At 40.6% G+C, this 20,684-nt stretch overlaps 1 protein-coding gene across 1 annotated transcript in view; it reads right to left on the bottom strand.

Annotated features, from left to right (window-relative positions):
* The window catches only part of LOC144260165 (uncharacterized), a 78,026-nt gene that overhangs the window by 12,769 nt on the left and 44,573 nt on the right, over positions 1-20,684 (bottom strand). Inside the window, exons 5-7 of the mRNA XM_077808722.1 lie at positions 7,804-8,106; positions 6,552-6,623; positions 5,208-5,348 (exon numbers count right to left, since the gene is read on the bottom strand). Of these exons, the coding sequence (XP_077664848.1) occupies positions 5,208-5,348; positions 6,552-6,623; positions 7,804-8,106 (516 nt within the window). The remainder of the gene's footprint in view (positions 1-5,207; positions 5,349-6,551; positions 6,624-7,803; positions 8,107-20,684) is intronic.

Below are 20,684 nucleotides of genomic sequence, written 5' to 3'. Positions count from 1 at the left end.
TTCACTTTACTCATTAGGATCATATACTGCCCTCAGCGAACCCATTGGTTTACGTGGGAGTTCCATACTCAGGTCAAGAGCAATACATGGATTATGTGCAAATTCCTTGTTTAATATTAATTTATTTAGTCCAATTTTTTTGTCCCTTGATTCTACTTACCAAAAGAAAAACAACCAAGAATAAAAATACTTACCCGAAACAACTAGTTTGGTTCCTGTGCCAAAGTACTTGATCCAGCTTGAAGTATCACATTGACTTTTCATTTTACAAGAAGTTGTGGTTCTTTACTTATGCTATTGTGTCCTTGCTCAAATAACCAGGCATTCTGACCAGTTGCTGGGAAAATATTTCTAATGAATTATTCCTGGTTCCTTGACTGCTTGGAGAATTTAATGAATTCACATTTTTGTGTCCTCATAAAGCTGATACATAAATTCTCTTCCCAGTGACTCTATTTGCATTTCCTTGCAGCTTTCTGTTAATGAATCCTCACTCCTTAAAATGGCAACTAGATGACAGCTTCCATTTGATTTTAATGTTGTAAATAGACTGTTGGATCAGGCCCTTCTCAAACATTTTCACTGTGTGGTCCACATATAAAAAGAGAGACTGTCTCATGGCCTACAACCCCTCTCCCATTCCTAATAGTATTGACCACCTCCTCCCTCTCTCATCCGCAATCACATCACATCTCTGTAGCAATTGCTTACGTGGAAAAATAATACCTTGAGAGAATTTCATTCTTAGCTGTATTACTGAAATTTAATGGATGGTAATGAGGAGGAACCAGCATTATGTGATCAGCCAGCTCTCTACAGACCAGCACAAAGACCTCCATAGACTGCAGCTGGGAGCCTGTACCCCAGATACATATTTTTCTGTACGTTGGGATTGTTGTAGTTTGTGGGTTACCAATTTACTGGTATCGTTTTAAATGGCTGCTGGGGCGGGGAAAATATTTTCCTCTGCACACAGACGTTTTAAAGCGGAACAGAGATAACATCTGAGAGAGCCCACCTCATTTCAGACAAAAGGGGTGGATGACACTCTAGCAATTGGAAGGGAACTACCCAGAGTTTTTGATCTCTCTCACAGACGCAGACACGGCCACCCCCACCGCAATAACGTGCAGAATAATTCTGGGAAATAACTGACAGTGGGTATGAAAAATAGAAAAGGAACATACAGTGAGAGGTTCCTCCCAAATGTACAGGTGGTTGTGTCAAAGGGCTTGTCTACTACCCAAGAGTTTATTGGGAGTATCTCCCAGCATTGCCATCGTGCTGGTGAATCTTCCCTGGTGATCCCTGGGAGAACTGGTGTAGTGAGGGCAATAGCCTTCACTGGCCTGTTACCACCATGTCTTGTAGACCTGCTCTGAGCAGGGTTAAGTGACACCAGCATAAAAACACCAGCACGAACACTGCTGCACTTGGTGTCCTTGGTGGGGCTCGACTGACGTTAGTGCCACAGCGGGAGGTTTCACAAAATACACCCAAATTATTGAATTTCATCCTATTTCCTTCAGACCATTTCTCCAGTTTGTCTAGATCATTTTGAATTTTAATCCTGTCCACCAAAACACTTGCAACAGCAGGAAGGGAAGCTGTTTAACACCATTCCTTTTGTAGCAGCGTAGATAACCCTGGCTCATACCAACTGGGATCACTCCAATGCATCACCACTCCGCCACTTCAGTGATGAGCGATAAATGACAGCATAAAATAGGATATGGAAGGCTATAGACTACCAGTGGTTTCTGTGGTAGGTTGTAAGGACTGGTCAAAATCTCCTCACTTCTAGGACCCAGGAGCGGTGAATAAAAGAGAAATAGAAGAATCATCCTCTCTCCTCCTCCTCTTGCTGACTTTCAAGTTCGGCAGCTCCAGTACCTGAAGACTTCATCTGCAATAAGCACTCTATAGTGCCCTCCCAGTTCAGATGTGTGGTCAGTCTGCCCATGTGGCATCCCCACAAAGCTTCTGAGCATGCTGCAACCTTGGTACTTTGGGGCTGAGCCGGACTTTCCTTGTAATCGCTGCTCAGTGTTGCCAACCTCGGCAATTTTTCACTGACTTGGCGACTTTTGAAAGGCCTCGGCAGTAAACCTCCCCCCCCACCCCAATAACCCTTTAGCTGGCGACAGGTGACCCTTTGGGTGATCTCTGGGTGATTCAGATGGGCCCTGTCCCTGCTGCCACGGCTGGCTTTTGTGCATGAGCAGCCACCACGGCGCGTGCACAGCTGGGTGGGGATGTGGGGGAGGGGTCTAAACCCCGAATTGTCCCACGTGCGAGTGAGCCGCGGCTGCTGCCATGACGCCTCCACGGCGCGCCCGGGGCAGCAGCTCCCAGCGCCTGTTTCATCCAGCGGGCGGTGGCACCTTTTCCCTCCTCCCACCTGGAGCTATTTCCTCTGCTGCTTTGTGCCCCTCCCCCCACGCAGCACAGCACCAGCGAGCGAGGGGAGAGGCTGAGTAGCTGCAGCCCCCAGTCCCAACGGTGCCCCTCTCTGTGGTATGTGGGGAATGGCTGCAGGTAGAGCCCAGGGCGGGGCCAGGCCTGGTGTTTGCAGCTGGCTCACGGAAAGCAGCCGGGCCTGAGCCGGCACAGGAGCTGTGAGTTGAGACCTTATTGTGAGGTCCATTTTGCACAGGCAATGGTGGGTGGCGTGGAGTCTCACGGGCAGAGCCAGGGGAACGGCCGCCTGCCCATAACCACTGCCATGATTCTATGCATGATTTTATCCTGGTAAAATGATGCGTAATTCACAGCACAGTCGTGGTAAAAACAGATCAAGTCACTCCATGGTCATGGGTCTCGGCCACCTTTGGATCCACTGGCTCAAAGCGAAGTCACGAACTGTTCATGTGAGGCAGGTGATCAAAGTGACCTAACTGTCTAACACTGCGTGGTAGCAGGGCCCGTGTAATGGGCAAAGTTCCTGGCCCATGACAGTGGTGACAACAGTGACATAGCTGTATCCTTAGCCATCATGCTTGTTTGCTTTCAATAAAAGTGAGGAAGAGGAGCAGGCGGGAGGTGTGGGGAACCAGGAAACAAAGAGCCAGGCAGGCAGTGGAGAGACTATATTACCAGAACTCTCAAAAGTCCTAGATTTTGTGGGACTGTCCTTTGACCCCGCACAATCCTCTGTTTGCCCCAGGCCCCCTACCAAGTGGCATCGTGACCTAGTGCATGGGGTCATGACCCCACTTAGGTTTGGCTCATCTGTCCCTCCGTCTCCATAGCCCACTTTAGCCACTGGAAAGGTTTGGATGTATGCACTAGACCGCTGTGGGGAGGAGGGGAAGAGTGTTACTGCTGGGGAAGGGGGAGTGTGGAAGGAGCACACCGGGTTATTTTGGGGGCTACATTTCACATGTGTTTGCCAAAAACCTCAAGTGTTGAGGCTGACAACACTGTTGCTGCTGCAGGCCACTTTAGCACCAGATGTGAGAGCAAGGACCCACTGTTTTCTGTGTGATCATTGCCTCTCCACCCCCGCTGCTAGCACCCAGGGGATAAGGAAGAGGAGGAAGTATCCTGACTGAGAATGCAGAGGGGTGAGGAGTGTGTGCGTGTGTGCGGGGGAGGATGGGGGACACACAGGGAGAGACAGGTGCAGGAACCAGAGTGTGAGAAGAAGCAGAGTGGGAGTGGGGATGGTTGCCAGCAGTGGGCTACAGGAAACAGTGCGGTGAGGAGGGGACAGGTGGGACAGCAGAGGAGGAAATGGACTGGAGTTAATAGGTGGTGGATCGGACTAGAGGGAGTGGCAGGGGAGGCATATCGGTGTATATAGGCATGGGGGGGGATATAGGATGTGGGGGAGGATAGGGAAGAAGGGGAGAGGTGGATATGAGAGATGGGGACAGAGACAGGATTGGGGCTGAAGGGAGGAGGCATGGTCTAATGCTTAGTGCTAGCCTGGGACTTGGGAGACCCTGGTTTAATTCTTTCTTCTACCACAGGCTTTCCTTGTGGCTTTGGGCAAGCCACTTAGTTTCTACAGACCTCAGTTCCCCCTCTGTATTATGGGCATAATAGCACTTCCTTATCTCACAGCGGTGTTGTGTGGATAAATGCATTAGAGATTGTGAGGCATTCAGATACTACCGTGGTAAAAGCCATATAAATATGTTTCATGGTTGGGTGCAGGGGATAAAAGAAATGGGTCTCTGAACAATAAAGAACCCTTCCTTGCAGTTTCTAGAATTGATTTCCTTTAAAGAAATAAACTGGACAGAATTTTGCAATGCTGAATTTTATTTAAAATCCATTAATCTTTCAATTAAAAAATTAGTCATATTTCAGAAGCCTGTTTTTGTTTTTATAAAGCAAATAAATGCAATTAGTGGAAATGAAGTGTCAAATCATTTTAAGTTACAGATGAGGACTCCACCCCTGCAAATATTTATGGGACAAGTTTTCCCATTGACTTCACTGAATGCAGTTGACCTTTCCACATCCAAAAAGTTCTTTTTGTGCACGTTTTTTTGCAGGATAAGGGTTTCTTTGCAGGTGCCGAGTTTCTTCTTTCCGGGTGGGTGCTCCACCCCACTCCACTGCTTCCCCTAAGGTCCCACCCTGGCTCCGCCTCTTCTCCTCCCTGCTCTGCCCCCTTCCCCATGGCCCAGCATCTGCCCCACCTCTTCCCACCATGCTCTGCCCTCACCCCACCTCTACCTCCCATCCCCGCTCCAGCCCCTCCCCCCAATGCCTCCCACCTGCCGCCAAGCAGCTGATCAGCAGGATAAGCTCTATGTCAACAGGAGAGCGTCTCCTGTGGACACAGTGACTGCCTCTCCAGCAGGTGGAGTAACTATGCCAACAGGAGAAGCTCTTCACTAAAGAGCTACAGCTTTTTAAGTGTAGATCTGTCCTTTATTGTACTGCTAAATCCTCTGGGTCTGCACTACTTTGTGATGCAAAATTCCCATTGAAATCAAGGAGTGTAGCCTCAGCCCTTGAAGTTCCACAGTTACAAAATTAAAATAATAAAATAGGAAATATGGTCACATATAAAACTCTTCGCTCTCAAGCAGAAGAAGCCATCTGTGCTAATTAGAGAAATGGCCAACCAAATCAAATTGAAATGCAAGTCTTAATATTTAGAGCAAGGTGTTTCTTATGAACAGGCTTATGGCAAAGCAAAGTAAATTTCAGACACAAATGCTGATGTTGGAAGTTGTAAGGAGAAGTTTAAGGTTTCTTTCCCCGGTGCTTGATTGGGCTTTGCATCCTGTATATGAAGAAGAGTACGATGACGTAGTACATGGTGCTTTTCAGGAGTAGGACAATGTATATTAAATACGCCGTCCTGTGCATGAAACTGTCTGTAATATCTACAACAAAAAAACAACAACAACAATTGGTTAATGTTGCATATTCTATAGCCGCAAAGAAAAATAACTGTAAAACCATGTGTGATAGCGTAAGGTATACATGGTATTTGATTGCCGTAATTATACCACCTAATCAGACTATGCATAAATCAATATCTGATTGTGTCCTCTAAAGAGGTCTACGTTCTGATCAGACCTTCCCATGGTATGGTAGAGCTAAGGGACACAAAGAGGCACTCTCGGTGTTATTATCGCTGGTGTCTGCTCAGGAGTAAGCAGAATGCTAGTGCTTCTTATAAATAGGCTGTTGCCACGATTTTATGCCAAAATTTTCAGACCTGGGTGCCTCCGTTTGTACTGAGTCTACATCTAAGCAGCTGATCAATCAAATGGTCTGATTTTTGGAAGTACTGAAATGACACTGAAATCAGTTGGGTCTTCAAGCTTTCAGCACCTTTACGCCCCATTTGAAAAGTTTGGCTTTGAATACTTTTTGTAATTTAACATGTTAAATGTTCGATGAAGGACCAGTGGCACGTGTAGGTTAAAGAACAATGACCCATGAGGCATGTTAACAAAGCACAACAAATCCCACCAAAACATGTATTTCAGCAGGACTGCTACAGCATGTAACCTGAGCTGCCCGTGGGGATTAGGTTGTGGATCGTTTTGGTAACCCACAGCAGATGTTAACTTACAGCGACAGGTGCCGACTTTCTCCTTTCCAGGTGGGTGCTCCATCCCACTTCACTGCTTCCCCTAAGGTCCCACCCTGGCTCCGCCTCTTCTCCTCCCTGCTCTGCCCCCTTCCCCATGGCCCAGCATCTGCCCCACCTCTTCCCACCATGCTCTGCCCCCTCCCCTGACGCGCCCTGCCCTCAGCCCACCTCTACCTCCCCCTCCCGGCCCTCCCCCTAATGCCTCCCACCTGCCGCCAAGCAGCTGATCGGCTGGGCCCACCAAACAGCTGATCGGCAGGTGGCTGGTGGGCACTCGGCACCCACTAATTTTTGTCCATGGGTGCTCCAGCCCCGGAGCACCCGCAGAGTCGGGGCCTATGCTTACAGCAGTGTTCCACATCTAGAGTAGTTATGTTTGGACATTTTAAAAAGAGAGAATATTTTCATTTTTGTCTTAACCATGTCAAATGGTGCTTAATTCTTAACTGTATTGTATAGAAAATGAGAATTGGGACAGAATTACCTGTGGAAAGCATGGTGCCGTTTTCAGGTTTGTTGATACAACTTTCTGTGGTTTGAGACATTACGGAGGTGTCTGAAAGGATAAAAGCATAATATGTAAAGAGGACTTTAATTGTCAAATGGGATTCTTGTTGAAAATGAAGGCATACTTTTCTTGATAGAAGTTCAAAGAGAAAGATGGTGAAAGTATTATAACTATAGTGACTCAAATATGGAAAGTTTATATTTTAAAAAATGAGCACCGAGATTCTATCCACAGAATAAATGCTCAGTAGCACATAACTGATTTGCAAAGCCAACTAGAGCTAAAACAGGGAAAAATGCATATGCTCAGGCAGTGCAGAGCCCTGTGCCTGTTAGGAGTCCGCTTGAAATCTTTGGCATTTACATGGGAGTCAGAGTCTGGACTAGCAGATCTGATTGCAGGGTCTGCACGTTGGCTCTTCTGTGTATGGAAGTTTTTGTTTATGTCGAGCCAGATGCATTTTGTCCTGCCAAATTACTCAGTTGAGTTTGCCCCTTTGCAATGTGTATGTATATTCGGGGGATAAAAACCTGGCTGCCTGATTTTGTCTCGAGCCTGAGGCAGCCTGAGATTGTTGGCATTCCGGGTAGTGGTAATGTTGTCTATTAGCTGTACAAGAGACAGAAGAAAATAATCCTGATGAGGATACAGTCTAAGGCCCATCTCTTAGGTATTTTTGATGTGCAAGAGGGGGATGGTCAATAAACCCCTTTTTTCCATTACTTTTGAAAGAAGTACATTTTTATCTGCTGTAATTAATTTATTGTATCTCAGATAAGAACCAAACAGAAATTAATGCAAGAGAAAAATCTTTTTGATTTTGGTTTCTGTAATTCTTCTGGTCTGCTGTAACAAGTTAGATGCTGTGTGTGTTATTACTTTTGTTGCAATATGTATCACTTGTTCAAAACCAAACACTGTAGGCCGGGTCCGTGGCTGGTGTAAATCTGCAGAGCTCCACTGACTTCAGTGGAGTTTTGCTGCTTTACACTAGCTGAGGAGCTCAGCCAACATTTTCAGTCATTATAGAAAGATTTTAAATTGGCGGAAAGAAGTCAAAACTGAGCTTTTGATGGAGAAGCTTCAGCTTATGGAGAGATGGAAGCTAATATTGGACTGGAGAGCGCAAACCCTTTTAGGAACAGTAATAGATTTTATTCTTTTATTGTAAAGAAACAATGAACTCTCTGAATATATATAGATCTAGTTTTAATAATATAGTATATACCTGGAGATTCGATAGGGACAAAAGCGTCTTTGTTTTCATGTTGATATTTGCAGCTGTAATTCTTGCTATTTTTATCTACGGTCAGCCAGCTGCTAATTGAGTATGATTCTGGATTGGCATCAGGTTTCCAAATTTCCTCATGCACTGCATTTTCCTCTGCAGTCTTCGTGCCGTCTTCCCAAGTCACCTTAATAACATTTGGGTAAAAATCCTGAATGAGGCACATGTATGATACTTTCCCATCTTGTTCAGAAGAAGGAGGCAGGACCTGAATCATGCTGACATTAAGTTTTGCTTTTATGTCTGGATTCATTTTGGAGAGAGAAATGAATTTGTTAGGAATTAAGTAAATTCAGAATTGCATTATACATTGCATACTTTGCTTTTGAAACAATAAAGAAAGAATTCACAGATTTGAAAGCGGAAGAGAGGCAATTTCATTTCTTGCATCCAATTCCTCCAAATTGCACTCAAGCACACAATCTTAACTCTGAGTTCAGCATGAGAACTATACCTCGTTGCCAAATGTATTTTAACTACTTTATGTCTATAATATATTGTTACTGCCTATTAAATTCTGAAGATAGGAGTAAATTGTCCACTTATGAGTTAGAGCTTTAGGGAGTTAGAATTGCAGAAGTTTACATGCTTGAATTGAATGCAGGTTTTTGTTGAACACTAGAATCTGTGAGAGTGCCTACTAACTTAGCTTCCAAACACAAAATATATTAAACACTTGTTGAATGAATGCTGAGTAGATCTTTATGTTCTGGTTCATTTCAAAACATCTGTGACTTTGAAAATCTCCCCTTTATTTACCCAAATAAATACCTATTTGTATGAAGTGACAAAAATTGATGATTTTTGCAATTTTTTTTATCAGCTCTATTCCAAGAGTGACTAAATTAATACTGTGGCAGAATTTTCTGCCACAGTATTAATTTAGTCACTCTTGGAATAGAGCTGATAAAAAAAATTGCAAAAATCATCAATTTTTGTCACTTCATACAATTTTTAAAAATTGCTGCCTGCTATAAATTGGATAAAACAGAACCAAAAGTATTTTATTAAAAGTCCGAACGAGAAAAGATAAAAATATTTTTTGATCCCTGAGTTTGTGTGCATGAAATAATAAGTACTGAACCAGGCCAAAAAATACTTCCCTACTAAAATCTGTCTGCTCGTTTCATATGGGTGACAGTAAATAATACTTTTTTTTAAACAATATATTCAATGTACTAGTTATCACAAGAAGTGAGCAGGTTCAAAACACTTTTACTGCCTCTAATTTCTGTCTCCTGTTTGTCACCGTGGGATACAACCAAGAGAATAAGGTTCCCAACCCAGCTAACAGCTAAAGAAGTGTTCTCTGCAGAACGAGGCAAGATTCTCATGTTATAAATGTCCATCACAAAGAAGAAAGGGAAGGTTGTCGATATTTCAGTCGTGTCAAAGGTCCCCAAATGGGCACCATGTATCTTGTGCATTCTCCATTTGTTCCAACACTTAATTAGAGGTGAACAATTAGAGCCCATTTAACAAAATAATTGGCCTATTTGCCACAAAACATTTTGATTGGAAATTTTAAAGGCAGCAAGAAGGGATTTAGGTGCCCAAATCCCTTTCAAATTCAGGCTCCTTTAATAATGTCAGCCATTGTCTTTAGTCAACTGAGACACAAATATTAATAAATACTAAAGCCCTGCTCCCACAAAGTCTTACACATGTGCTTAATTTTATGCATTGTGAGTAGTCCCACTGATGTCAAAGCTTGTGAAGGTTCCTTTTCTAAAATGATTCCAGCTTATTTTTTTGCTGTCTGGCTAGTCTAGAGTTTTCTGAAACTATTTGGAACTGAACCAAACTGTAACCCTGTAACTAGGGTTGTGTCAAAAAGTATTTAAAATATCTAAAAATTTAGAAGCCAATGAAGACAGCTGAGACATTAGACTACCTAACCAAGAAAAATTCCTTCATTAAAAAACTTTCCCTCATTTTGGAAATTGTCACCAATTGAGGGAATTGATTTTTCTGTTCTTTTCAATTTCGATCCTCATGCTCTGGCACTAATTAGTTCAACATTTGGAGCTCAATCTTACATTCCATACGTACCAAAACCACCCAGGAATACAGGATTGGGCTTGACCAGTAGGTTTACCAAATGATTTACTCACTCAAGTCTTGTTTGTATTCAGAAAACCTTTACATAGCTTCCTGCCCAGTGATGTTGTGCTTTGCCAAAACTAATAATGATTTCTGGCATTTCTCATTAGATGCTTTTAAAAATTTGAGTCACATTTATATGCTGACACTTTTGCAAACACATATCATTTTTTGCATTTGTACATGGTTAGATGGGTGTCTATCTAATATAAAATCTGAATTTTGTACATATATAAGCAGAATGTGTGTTTGCATCAGTGGCTGTGCAGATGCATGAGCAAAATCAGTTTTAAATTTTTCGGGCCTCACTTTAGGTCTGATCTAAAATCCCTTGAGGCCAATGGGATTTTCTCCTTTGGCTTCAATGGGCTTTGCATAAGACACTGTAAGAAGATCAGATCCTTAATTTCCAAGTCAATTATAGTTTCCAGTGTGGAGCTACTTGTTGTTTTGGTCCAACTTAACTTTTCAAAATACGTTGCTTATCTAAAAGAAAAGGAGTACTTGTGGCACCTTAGAGACTAACAAATTTATTAGAGCATAAACTTTCGTGAGCTATAGCTCACTTCATTGGATGCACACAGTGAAAAATATAGTGGGGAGATTTTATATACACAGAGAACATGAAACAATAGGTGTTACCATACAGACTGTAACAAGAGTGACCAGGAAAGGTGAGCTATGACCAGCAGGAGAGCGGTGGGGTGGGGTGGAGGGGCGGGAGGAGAAGCCTTTTGTAGTGATAATCAAGGTGGATCCTTTCCAGCACTTTACAAGAACAGTAGGAGAGGAAATAAACAAGGAGAAATAGTTTTACTTTGTGTAATGACACATCCACTCCCAGTCTTTATTCAAGCCTAAGTTAATTGTATCCAGTTTGCAAATTAATTCCAACTCAGCAGTCTCTCCTTGGAGTCTGTTTTTGAAGTTTTTTTGTTGAAGAATTGCCACTTTTAGATCTGCAATTGAGTGACCAAAGAGATTGAAGTGTTCTCCAACTGGTTTTGGAATGTTACAATTTGATGTTACACCATCATAGGGCCTAATCACATCAGCCACACTATCAGAGGCTCGTTCACCTGCGCATCTACCAATGTGATATATGCCATCATGTGCGAGCAATGCCCCTCTGCCATGTACATTGGCCAAACTGGACAGTCTCTACGTAAAAGAATAAATGGACACAAATCAGATGTCAAGAATTGAACATTCAAAAACCAGTTGGAGAACACTTACTACAAAATCTGCCCAAGACATTTCTATTCAGAGGGATCAGATCTGAACAAATATAGCTAAATAGTTACAACTGAGAGCCAGTTAATTCAAGCAAAGAAATGGTGGAAATTTCAATGTATTTTTCAGGGTGAGCTTACATTGGTATTTTCAAATACTCTATATTAATATTAATTTGGTAGCTTTTAAATTCTGTTTAAAAGAAAATAATTCATTTAACTGACAGAGGATCTGTTTGACATTTGAGACCTAATGTTGGACTTTGAAATCTATACATTAACCTCACAGATAGTAAAGACATTCATTCTTCTACTGTAGATTGCATATCACGTTTCCATTGTCTGTTATCCTTTTTGAATAAATTGTGCTCTGTAGTCTCTAATTTTTTCTTCTCACACGTAACTTTTCTCTATGCTACCAGAGAATTTACTTGAAACAATGAGCTTTGTGCCAGAGCTGAAGACTTTGATATCATTGTTCTCACTGTGTTCATGTGCTTTGTAAAAAACTTGTGGGCCAGATCTCCAGCTGCTGGAAATCAAAGGCGCTTCATTGAAGATCTGGCCCATATAGCTTCCATATGGCCCAATATAGCTTCATATTATCTAATGTGCAATTGTGAACAGAAGTTGATAGAATCACTTTAATATACGAGACTTGTGATTTAAATGGCTTTTCCTTACAAAATGGCAAATGCTTGATCCTGTATTCCTCTGACACACCAAACTCCAATAGATTGCACTGGATGTTTGGAGTACTTTAGGAGCAGACATGCAAAATAAGTCAAAAACTTCAAATACATTCGACATACCAAAGGTCTAGAATTTCCTCAGACTGGGATCCCTTAGCATCACTTGAAATTTCTATTTTTCTTTTAATGTGAATTTAGAGTTTGTGAAAAGTGCCGAATTGACAGCACTGGAAACTGCCTATATTGAAAATACTTCAGCATTCTACAACAGTGGCCCAGTGCTTAGTAATGCCATTGTAAATTGTGATGGGTGATTTTAGACCATTGCTGGAGAATCTCTTTTATTTCATGCTGGATTTCTCACCTGGTCCTAACAGTGCATTTGAAATCTGTTTGCAAAGGTCACCTTTAAAGGATGAGATGGTAAATTATTCTTAATATCCCTTAAATTCTTGGTATTTCTGCTAAAAGTGCCAGCAACAGTGCCTATCATGATGAAGTTTTTTCAGGTGGACACCTGTCCTCTGAAGATTCTTTGCTCACAGTTGCACATCCCTTTCTGCCATAAATTTGGATTTGGTCTTTTAGGGCCAATGGGATTTAGATCAGATACTTATATATTTTTTCTATAAAGAGTTTGTTATATTCAGTCGGTAATGTCAAAAATCAATACCTAGAACTGTTTCAAAAGACAGCAAACCAATTTAAACCAACCCTAGACTACTTGAGAATCTTATCATCAAAATAATTATCAGTAATAGTAGCTCCTTTGTACTTTATAACTAAAGATCTACACTGATCACTCTGTTCTTAATGCACTCTGTTTTATTAAAAAAACAAGTAACTTCCATCTTATAATGTGACATATGATCTTTGGGTCTGTCTTTTAATAAGCATGCCAAATACTTTTACATTTATTTCTTCTATGAAACTTCATGTAAAGTTTTGGTGACTTAATTTTCTTATTTTAAAATAAAATGACCAAATGCTTCTGAAGCTTGCCAAAGAGATAGCATTGTAGACTGAATCCCTTTCTACACAGGAGAGATACAACACATGCAGGGACAGAGGAAGCTGCTTCACACCATCCCACCAAGCCATGTCAATTTTGTTCTGAAAGGACAACCTTTAGAGAGGAGAGGGGATAGTTCAGTCTCCACATTCAGTTCAATCTTTGGCTTCTGCACTGAGCCTGCCAGTTTTTTTTCTAGAATATTGTGTTCAGCAGAATCTAGTTATACCATTTTAATGTAAGCTTCTTTAATGATGACTCGATGCACTTTAATGGATACAATAAGAGAAGCACCATTATTCCTATGTCATGCTCGTTGAAAGCAGTAAGCTTGGTTCTGTTTCCAAATCTTTTTACTCATCTATTCCACTAAGCAAAAATTCTGAAGAATCCTGGTAGGTCCCGACCCTGCTTTCACTTGCACTGGTGTAAATCTAGAGTAGCTCCATTTTAAATGAATGGAGGGAAGTCAGTTTAAAAAGAGGAATGACTAGTGTGAGAGCAAAATCAGGACTGCTCACTATCTAGGACTTTAAACGTAATTTCTGCTTCTTCAGTATACTTGTGAATAATGTTGTCCCTGCTAAGAAGTACGTTTACACAACATGGGTAAAATCCTGGCCGAAAAGTCATTGTCATTGAGTTCTGTGGAGTCAGGATTTTACCTCATGTTCTTAGAACAGAAATGCCCCAACTCTCATAAAGCTGTAATCAAATTCATAGCTGGCACAAACAGCCACAATTCCTACTGATTTTACTTAGAATTGTGCCAAGGTCTGAATATCTCCATGATCTTAGGGTTATTTTTTTCTTCAGAGGAATTTACTTACCCAATATTTGATATTTCTCTTTGAGAAGATTTTTTTTACTAAAACATGTTATTGTATACAGTTTATATACACTAATAAATCAAGTGTGCAATCTTAGGTCTTCATGCTGTAATCGACAATCTACACATATCACAGACTTGCTTCTCCATTCCTTACGCAGTCAAAACACCTGGTAAATCTATGGGAGTTTTGTCCATAGAATGTTCACTTAAAGCAACCTGCTGACCCTGATCTGATATGCTTAGAATTAATTATGATAGCGTATTCATTTTAGTAGGCAGCATTACAACAATTTATCTTTAGTTGAGAGCTATAGGGCTACTGAGGTAAACTGATTGTGAATTAAGGTTTAAAATAGACTGACTGTTCTAGCTGATTTAAATTAATGGGCAGAGCATGATTCTGAAACAGTAAGGACCTGATTTTCCTTTGTCCTGTGTTTGTGCAGTCCGTTATACCAGTGGAACTCAGGTGTAACATGCAAGTTAATTAGAATAGTAGTATTTCCCACTGACTTTTCAGGAGCATAAATGACTTCCAAGAGCAAGGCAAAGAAGACTCCGGCCCCAAGTATATATTGTTAAACACTATTAAGAATGTACATGTACATTGGCCAAACTGGACCACCAGTTTGCCTGCAATGCCAAGGTACCTCACACAAGATGACAATCTCTAGGGCCAAATTCTTTCACTTATACTGACTACTTCAGAGATTGCTTCTTTTGTTTTAATTGAGAAGCACAACGTTACATATTTTACAGTTTAATTTTATGCATGTTTATGAATTTTAGTTAAAGAATTTGAGTAATATCAAAGCTAACATAAAAACAACAAGGAGTCCAGTGGCACCTTAAAAACTAAGACTTATTTGGGCATAAGCTTTTCGCAAAGCTAACATAAGTTTTTGCGTCTGGACCAAGGACCAGCATGCTTATGGCAGCACATCCTCTGAAAAATGTCATTAAACAGCTTAGAAATATTAATTAACTTGAAAAAAATCTACTTTAAATCTATTAGTAAATACTGCAGGTTGGGATTGAAAAGGTGATGTATTTGGAATCAGATCCTACAAGGAGCTAACAGCCTTAACTTGCACTGAAGTCTACAGGAATGGATGGTGTTCAGCGCCTCACATTAAGTGCTCAGTACTTCACAGGATTGATCTTACAATTGTTGACCTTAGCTGTGATAAAAAGCTTTTCTATGATCATAATAAGCATCTTTATCTTTGCATTACTGTAATTACCACATAACTTACCTGTTACAATGACCTTGGTACCAGAGCCAAATACTTTGAAGCTATAGCCACTAGAAGTATCACAGTGAGCAAATCCTTTACAAAATACTGTACAGATCTAGTATCATTATATTGATGGACCAGTAGTTGTTGCTTTAAAAAAAATCTGATTTGCTATTTACATTGCTTTCTGGTTTTGCAATAAAATAGTAAATAAGGAGAGCGCATGTAAAATAATGTGAAAATGGTGGGGAATATTTTCGAAAGGGCAAAAGGCACTTAGACATCTAGCTATCATTCCTGGGCATCTACGTGCCATTGAAATTCTGTCCCTAAAATTAATCTGATTCAATATGGTTTAGATTAGCTCTTTCTAATAATTTGTGGAAAGAACAAATTACTTTTTAAATTAGGGTCCACAGGCTGAGATTATAAAATTAAGCCTGCATGCTGCCATCGTTCCATGATAGTGCTCTTAATGATAATGATAGATTGAGGGAAGAATATAACTCTTAAATTGTGTATATTCAGAAGAATAATTTTGGTTAATTTCTGCCATTTGGTGTAATTAGAAATATTGCCCAACAGAAAACATTTGCTTTACAGAAATATTTGTTTGTCTCAGGGACTAGGCACCCAGCAAGGACCATTTAGCGGTATCTAGAGGGAAGAATAAGCTTAATTAAAGACACAGAATTCTCTCGATCCCCTTAAATCCAAACTTAGCTAAACCATTTTAATAATTGGAAATCATCTTTAAAAACAAATTTGAGAATCATGTTATTGGATCAATTATCGTAGTTTATTAAAAGGATTACGTCTATTATATATTCCTTATGTTTATGTAAAAAATAAGCAAATCTTTATTTCTCATTACTGTATGGAAACAAGAAGACTTACTGCATTTTGCCCTTGATTTGGCCTTAAAGTTAAGCACATGCTTAAATGCCTTGCTGAATAGGAATGGACACATGCTTAAGTGCCTTCCTGAAGTGGAGCCTTTTTTAGAAAAGAAAAGACATTTGCATGATTGTTACTATAAATATACCCTTTCATGCTAGCTAAAGGCCAGATCCTCCAAGTGCTGATCATCCCCAATTCTTATTTAAGGAATGAGCATTGAAGAAACTCAACAACTCATGTGACGCGGTGCTAAATATACGGCATTGTATAAAAAAACATAAGTTCTACATTTCACATTAACTGCTAACAATAAGTGGTTCCACTTCTGAATATTTTTACATAATCATCTCAGTGTTACAATGCTAAACAAGATCTCCAAATAATTTACATTATTCTCATTGATTACACAAGTGTAACTGGTTCTTTCTCAATTAGAGAGACTATCATGGGTGAAATTCTGACCCCATTGAAGTCAATTGGAGTTTTGCCTTTGACTTCAGTGGAATCAGGATTTTACCTTATAGATTTATGATTAGCTTGCTTTTTGTCCTGGATATCAAGGATAGGAAATGCCCAGAGTAACTGTCTGCTTTGAAAACATCTTGAGAAACTTACTTGAAACCACCAATTTGGTGCCTGAGCCAAAGTACTTTACTATTCCATACTCACATCATTGAAATCCTCTACAAAAACTAATGAATTATCAAGTTATGAATTTTATCAGACTAAAATTCTGAAGTTCATATTTTAAATACAAAGTCCACAGTCTGAACAAGACTTGCTATTGGCCAGTTAATTGTGTGAGTATTATACTGAGTTTATGCACTTCGTGAATTCCTGTTCCTTTTTGCTACCTAAAATGTTTTTTGCTCCTTCACATACATCAGTGCATGGCAAATTGAGTGGAGTGAATTGCTGGTAAGCAAGCACTTCAATTAATTTTAGTGGATGAGCAGGATTTAGTCCTCCAATCTCAAATGTGGATGGGAAGGATGGTCTTGTGGTTAAATCACCGGAGTGAGATTTGTCTTCGTTTCTGGCTCTCCCTGTGTGACCTTGGGCAAATCACAACCTCTGTGCTTCACTTTACATTTTAACATGCTCTTAATGTATCGTTTAGAAAATGACATTTCCTAGACAATGTGCAGTATTATAAATACTGTACTCAACATTAACTAGCACTTATAGTATTGATTGGACTGTTTCGGTAGCTTTAATCTGATAAAGAACATTACACGCAAAAGGGAAAAGATACTTTCAGTAAAACGACTTACTGAGAACCTGAAGACTGTTGCACCTCAAACAATTTTCCTTCATTTATCAACATACACTGATATAGCGCTAAAAATAACAAACTCACGCGTGCTAAATTGAAACCTGTGCTGTGAATTTTACACTTGCTGGCATTTGGACTCTTTCAATGGAGTGGCATGAGAGACTAATTTGGCCCAATATTTTAAATTTAAAGCTCTCCATTTCCCTCCTTCCTGATTCCTAACAGCTATTCAGTAAATATTCCAGCCTTTTACACAGTTTACTCATTAGGACCAAAACTCCCCTCAGTCAATCCATTCGTGTCCTTGGCAGTTCCACATTCTGATCAAGAGCAATACATGGCTTATGTGCAAATTCCTTTTTTTATATTAAATTATTCAGTACAATTTTTCTGTCCTTTGTTTTTCTTTTGGTAAATAGAGTCAATCAAGAATAAAAATACTTACCGGAAACAACTAGCTTGGTTCCTGTGCCAAAGTACTTGATCCAGCCTGAAGTATCATGCTGACTTTTCGTTTTACAAGAAGCTGTGGTATTTTACTTATGCTGCTGTGTCCTTTCTCAAATAACCAGCACTCTGACCAGTAGCTGGGAAAATACTTCTAATGAAGTATTCCTGGTTTCTTGACTGCTTGGAGAATTTAACAAATTTCACATTTCTGTGCCACCATAAAACTGGTAGATAAATTCTCTTCCCAGATTCTAATTGCATGTCCTTGCAACTTTCCATTAACAAATCCTCACTCCTTAAAACGGAAACTAGATGACAGTTTCTATTGATTTTAATGTTTTAAATAGACTGTTGGATCAGGCGGTTCCCAAACATTTTTATTGTGTGGTCCACATATGAAAAGAGAGATTGTCTCTTGGACTACCTTCCCAATAGCATTGACCACCTCCTCCTTCTCCCGTCGCAATCACATCACATCTCTGTAGCAATTGCTTACATGGAAAAATGATACCTGGAAAGAATTTCATTCTTAGGTGTGTTACTGAAATTGAATAGATGACAATGAGGAGGAACCAGCATTACGTGATCAGCCAGCTCTCTACAGACCAGCACAAAGAGCTCCATAGGCTGCAGCTGGGAGCCTGAACCCTAAATATATATTTTGCTGTATGTTGGGATTATTGTAGTTGGTGTGTTACCAATTTACCGGTGTCTTTTTACATGGCTGCTGGCGGGGGGGAGGGGAAGATGAGGGGATATTGTCCTCTGCATACACAGACATTTTAAAATAGAACAGAGATAACATCTGAGAAAGCCCACATCATTTCAGACAAAAGGGGTGGATGAGAATCTAGCAGTTGTAAGGGAACTAACCAGAGTATTTGATCTCTCTCACAGACACAGAGACCGCCACCTCTACCTCACTGCAGAATAATTCTGGGAAATAACTGACAGTGGGTAAGAAAAATAGAAAAGGAACATACAGTGAGAGGTTCCTCTCAAATGTACAGGTGGTTGTGTCAAAGGGCTTGTCTACTACCCAAGAGTTTATTGGGAATATCTCCCAGCATTGCAATTGTGCTGGTGAATCTTCCCTGGTGATCCCTGGGAGAACTGGTGTAGTGAGGGCAAAAGCCTTCACTGGCCTGTTACCACCATGTCTTGTAGACCTGCTCTGAGCAGGGTTAAGTGACACCAGCATAAAAACGCCAGCACGAACACTGCTGCACTTGGTGTCCTTGGTGGGGCTTGACTGACGTTAGTGCCACGGCGGGAGGTTTCACAAAATACACCCATTGTTGCCCCTCCACCTAGCAAATATACCAAGTCATGGTCACGCATTATATAGCACGGTAGTTGTAACATGATTTGGTCTTGCAAGTATGGAGAGAGCAAAAATGAATTGTAGCCATAGTCTAATCATCATGCATAATAACTTTAACTGGTGTTGCACTTTCCATCCAAGAATGACGATGGACTTTAATGCATTAAGCTTCAATGTCTATGTGAGGCAGGTATTGTTCACAGCAGGAGAAACTGAAACCCAGAGAGCACAAGTGACTTGGTCATGCAGGAGGTGTGCAAAAGAGAGCCAGACATTGAATCCAGATCTCCTGAGGCCCAATCCTGTACTTTAACCTGGAGCTGGGCAGTAATAAGAGCCACCAGGGAGCACAGGCAGCTCTGGGAAGCCCCAGACCCTCTGCCTCACCCTGGGTGGTGTGCTCCAGAGGTGCGGGGATGCAGGGGGCAGAGCCTTGTACTTTTTGAATCAATCCTAAGTATACTGCAATCAAAGACCCCGGCTGGTCCAGGTCTCCTGACTCAAACTTGCAGGGCTGGGGCTGAAGGGCTAAAATTGCAGTGTAGACATTTGGGCTTGAGCTGGAGCGCGGGCTCTGAAACCCAGCGAAGCGGTAGGTGTCAGAGGCCAAGCTCCAGCCCGAGCCTGAATGCCTACACTGCAGTTTTTAGCTGCACAACCCAAGCCCCACAAGCCCGAGCCAATTGACCCAGGGTCTGAGACGAGGTGCCATGGGATTTTTAATGCGGTGTCGCCGTACCCAAGGGGAAGGGAAATAAAGGTTCCAGATACCTTTTAATGAGTCTTCTTTTCAAAAATCACTAGCATATTTGGTCAGGAGATATATTTGCCCTGAACTAAGTATGTATACTACTTAAGAACTTTGGTTAGCACCTTTAAAAAGAGAGTTAGAAAAGCAATCTGTAAGCCTTGTCCACACTGAAAAACTTAACCATTGCTGACAATATTTTTCTTCAATGATTCACCTTAAAATGATATAGGGGATGACCTATGTTCAGTTGAGGACCCACTTAATATCACTTCAGGGGGAACTTTTGCTGAAAGCCATTTTGAGAAATTACAGAAAATACATTAACATGTATCACTCAATGACAAATATCAATTAAGAAATTAGCAAGGATGATACATCCTGAAATGACTTTGTTCATTTATTTGACAAATGTAATGCAGTGTTATGCATAACACTCAGCACTTCTGAAAATCACGCCACTTAAATTCCCAATTAAGTATTTAAGGAGCCTAACTTTAGTCAACCACTTCTGAAAATCTTGATTCTGAAGCATTACTAACAATGGAGCTCTCATCAGAACTCAGTGATCAAATCTTTGCTGAGGAATAGAGGGAAGGTTGCCTGTTGTGTCCAAATCCCGAAACTGTCAAGCAAAGTGCCAAATAGTGAACTTCTGCTGAATCTCCTGAATTATTTTTAAATAATTCTGCCACAGTATTAATGTTGTCACTCTAGAAATAGAGCTGATCTAAACATATTTTTTTCACTTTATGCAATTTTTAAAAATTATCACATGCTATAGAGTTGGATAAAACACAACCACGCTTTTTTTTATTAAAAGTTTGAATTAGAAAGGATGAAAATATCCTCATTTTATCACTGAACTTCTGTACGTGCATGAAATAACAAATACTAAATCAGGTTGAAAAAGAATTCTACACCAAAATCATTATCCATCCACTCGTTTCACACGGCTGACTGCAAGTGATACATTTTTTTAAATAGTATATTGAATGTACGAATTATTGCAAG

The sequence above is a fragment of the Eretmochelys imbricata genome, chromosome 2 (genome assembly GCF_965152235.1).
Source record: "Eretmochelys imbricata isolate rEreImb1 chromosome 2, rEreImb1.hap1, whole genome shotgun sequence".
NCBI lineage: Eukaryota > Metazoa > Chordata > Testudines > Cheloniidae > Eretmochelys > Eretmochelys imbricata.
The sequence above is the reverse complement of the archived record's forward strand: the minus strand, read 5'-3'. Positions and strand labels throughout refer to the sequence as shown.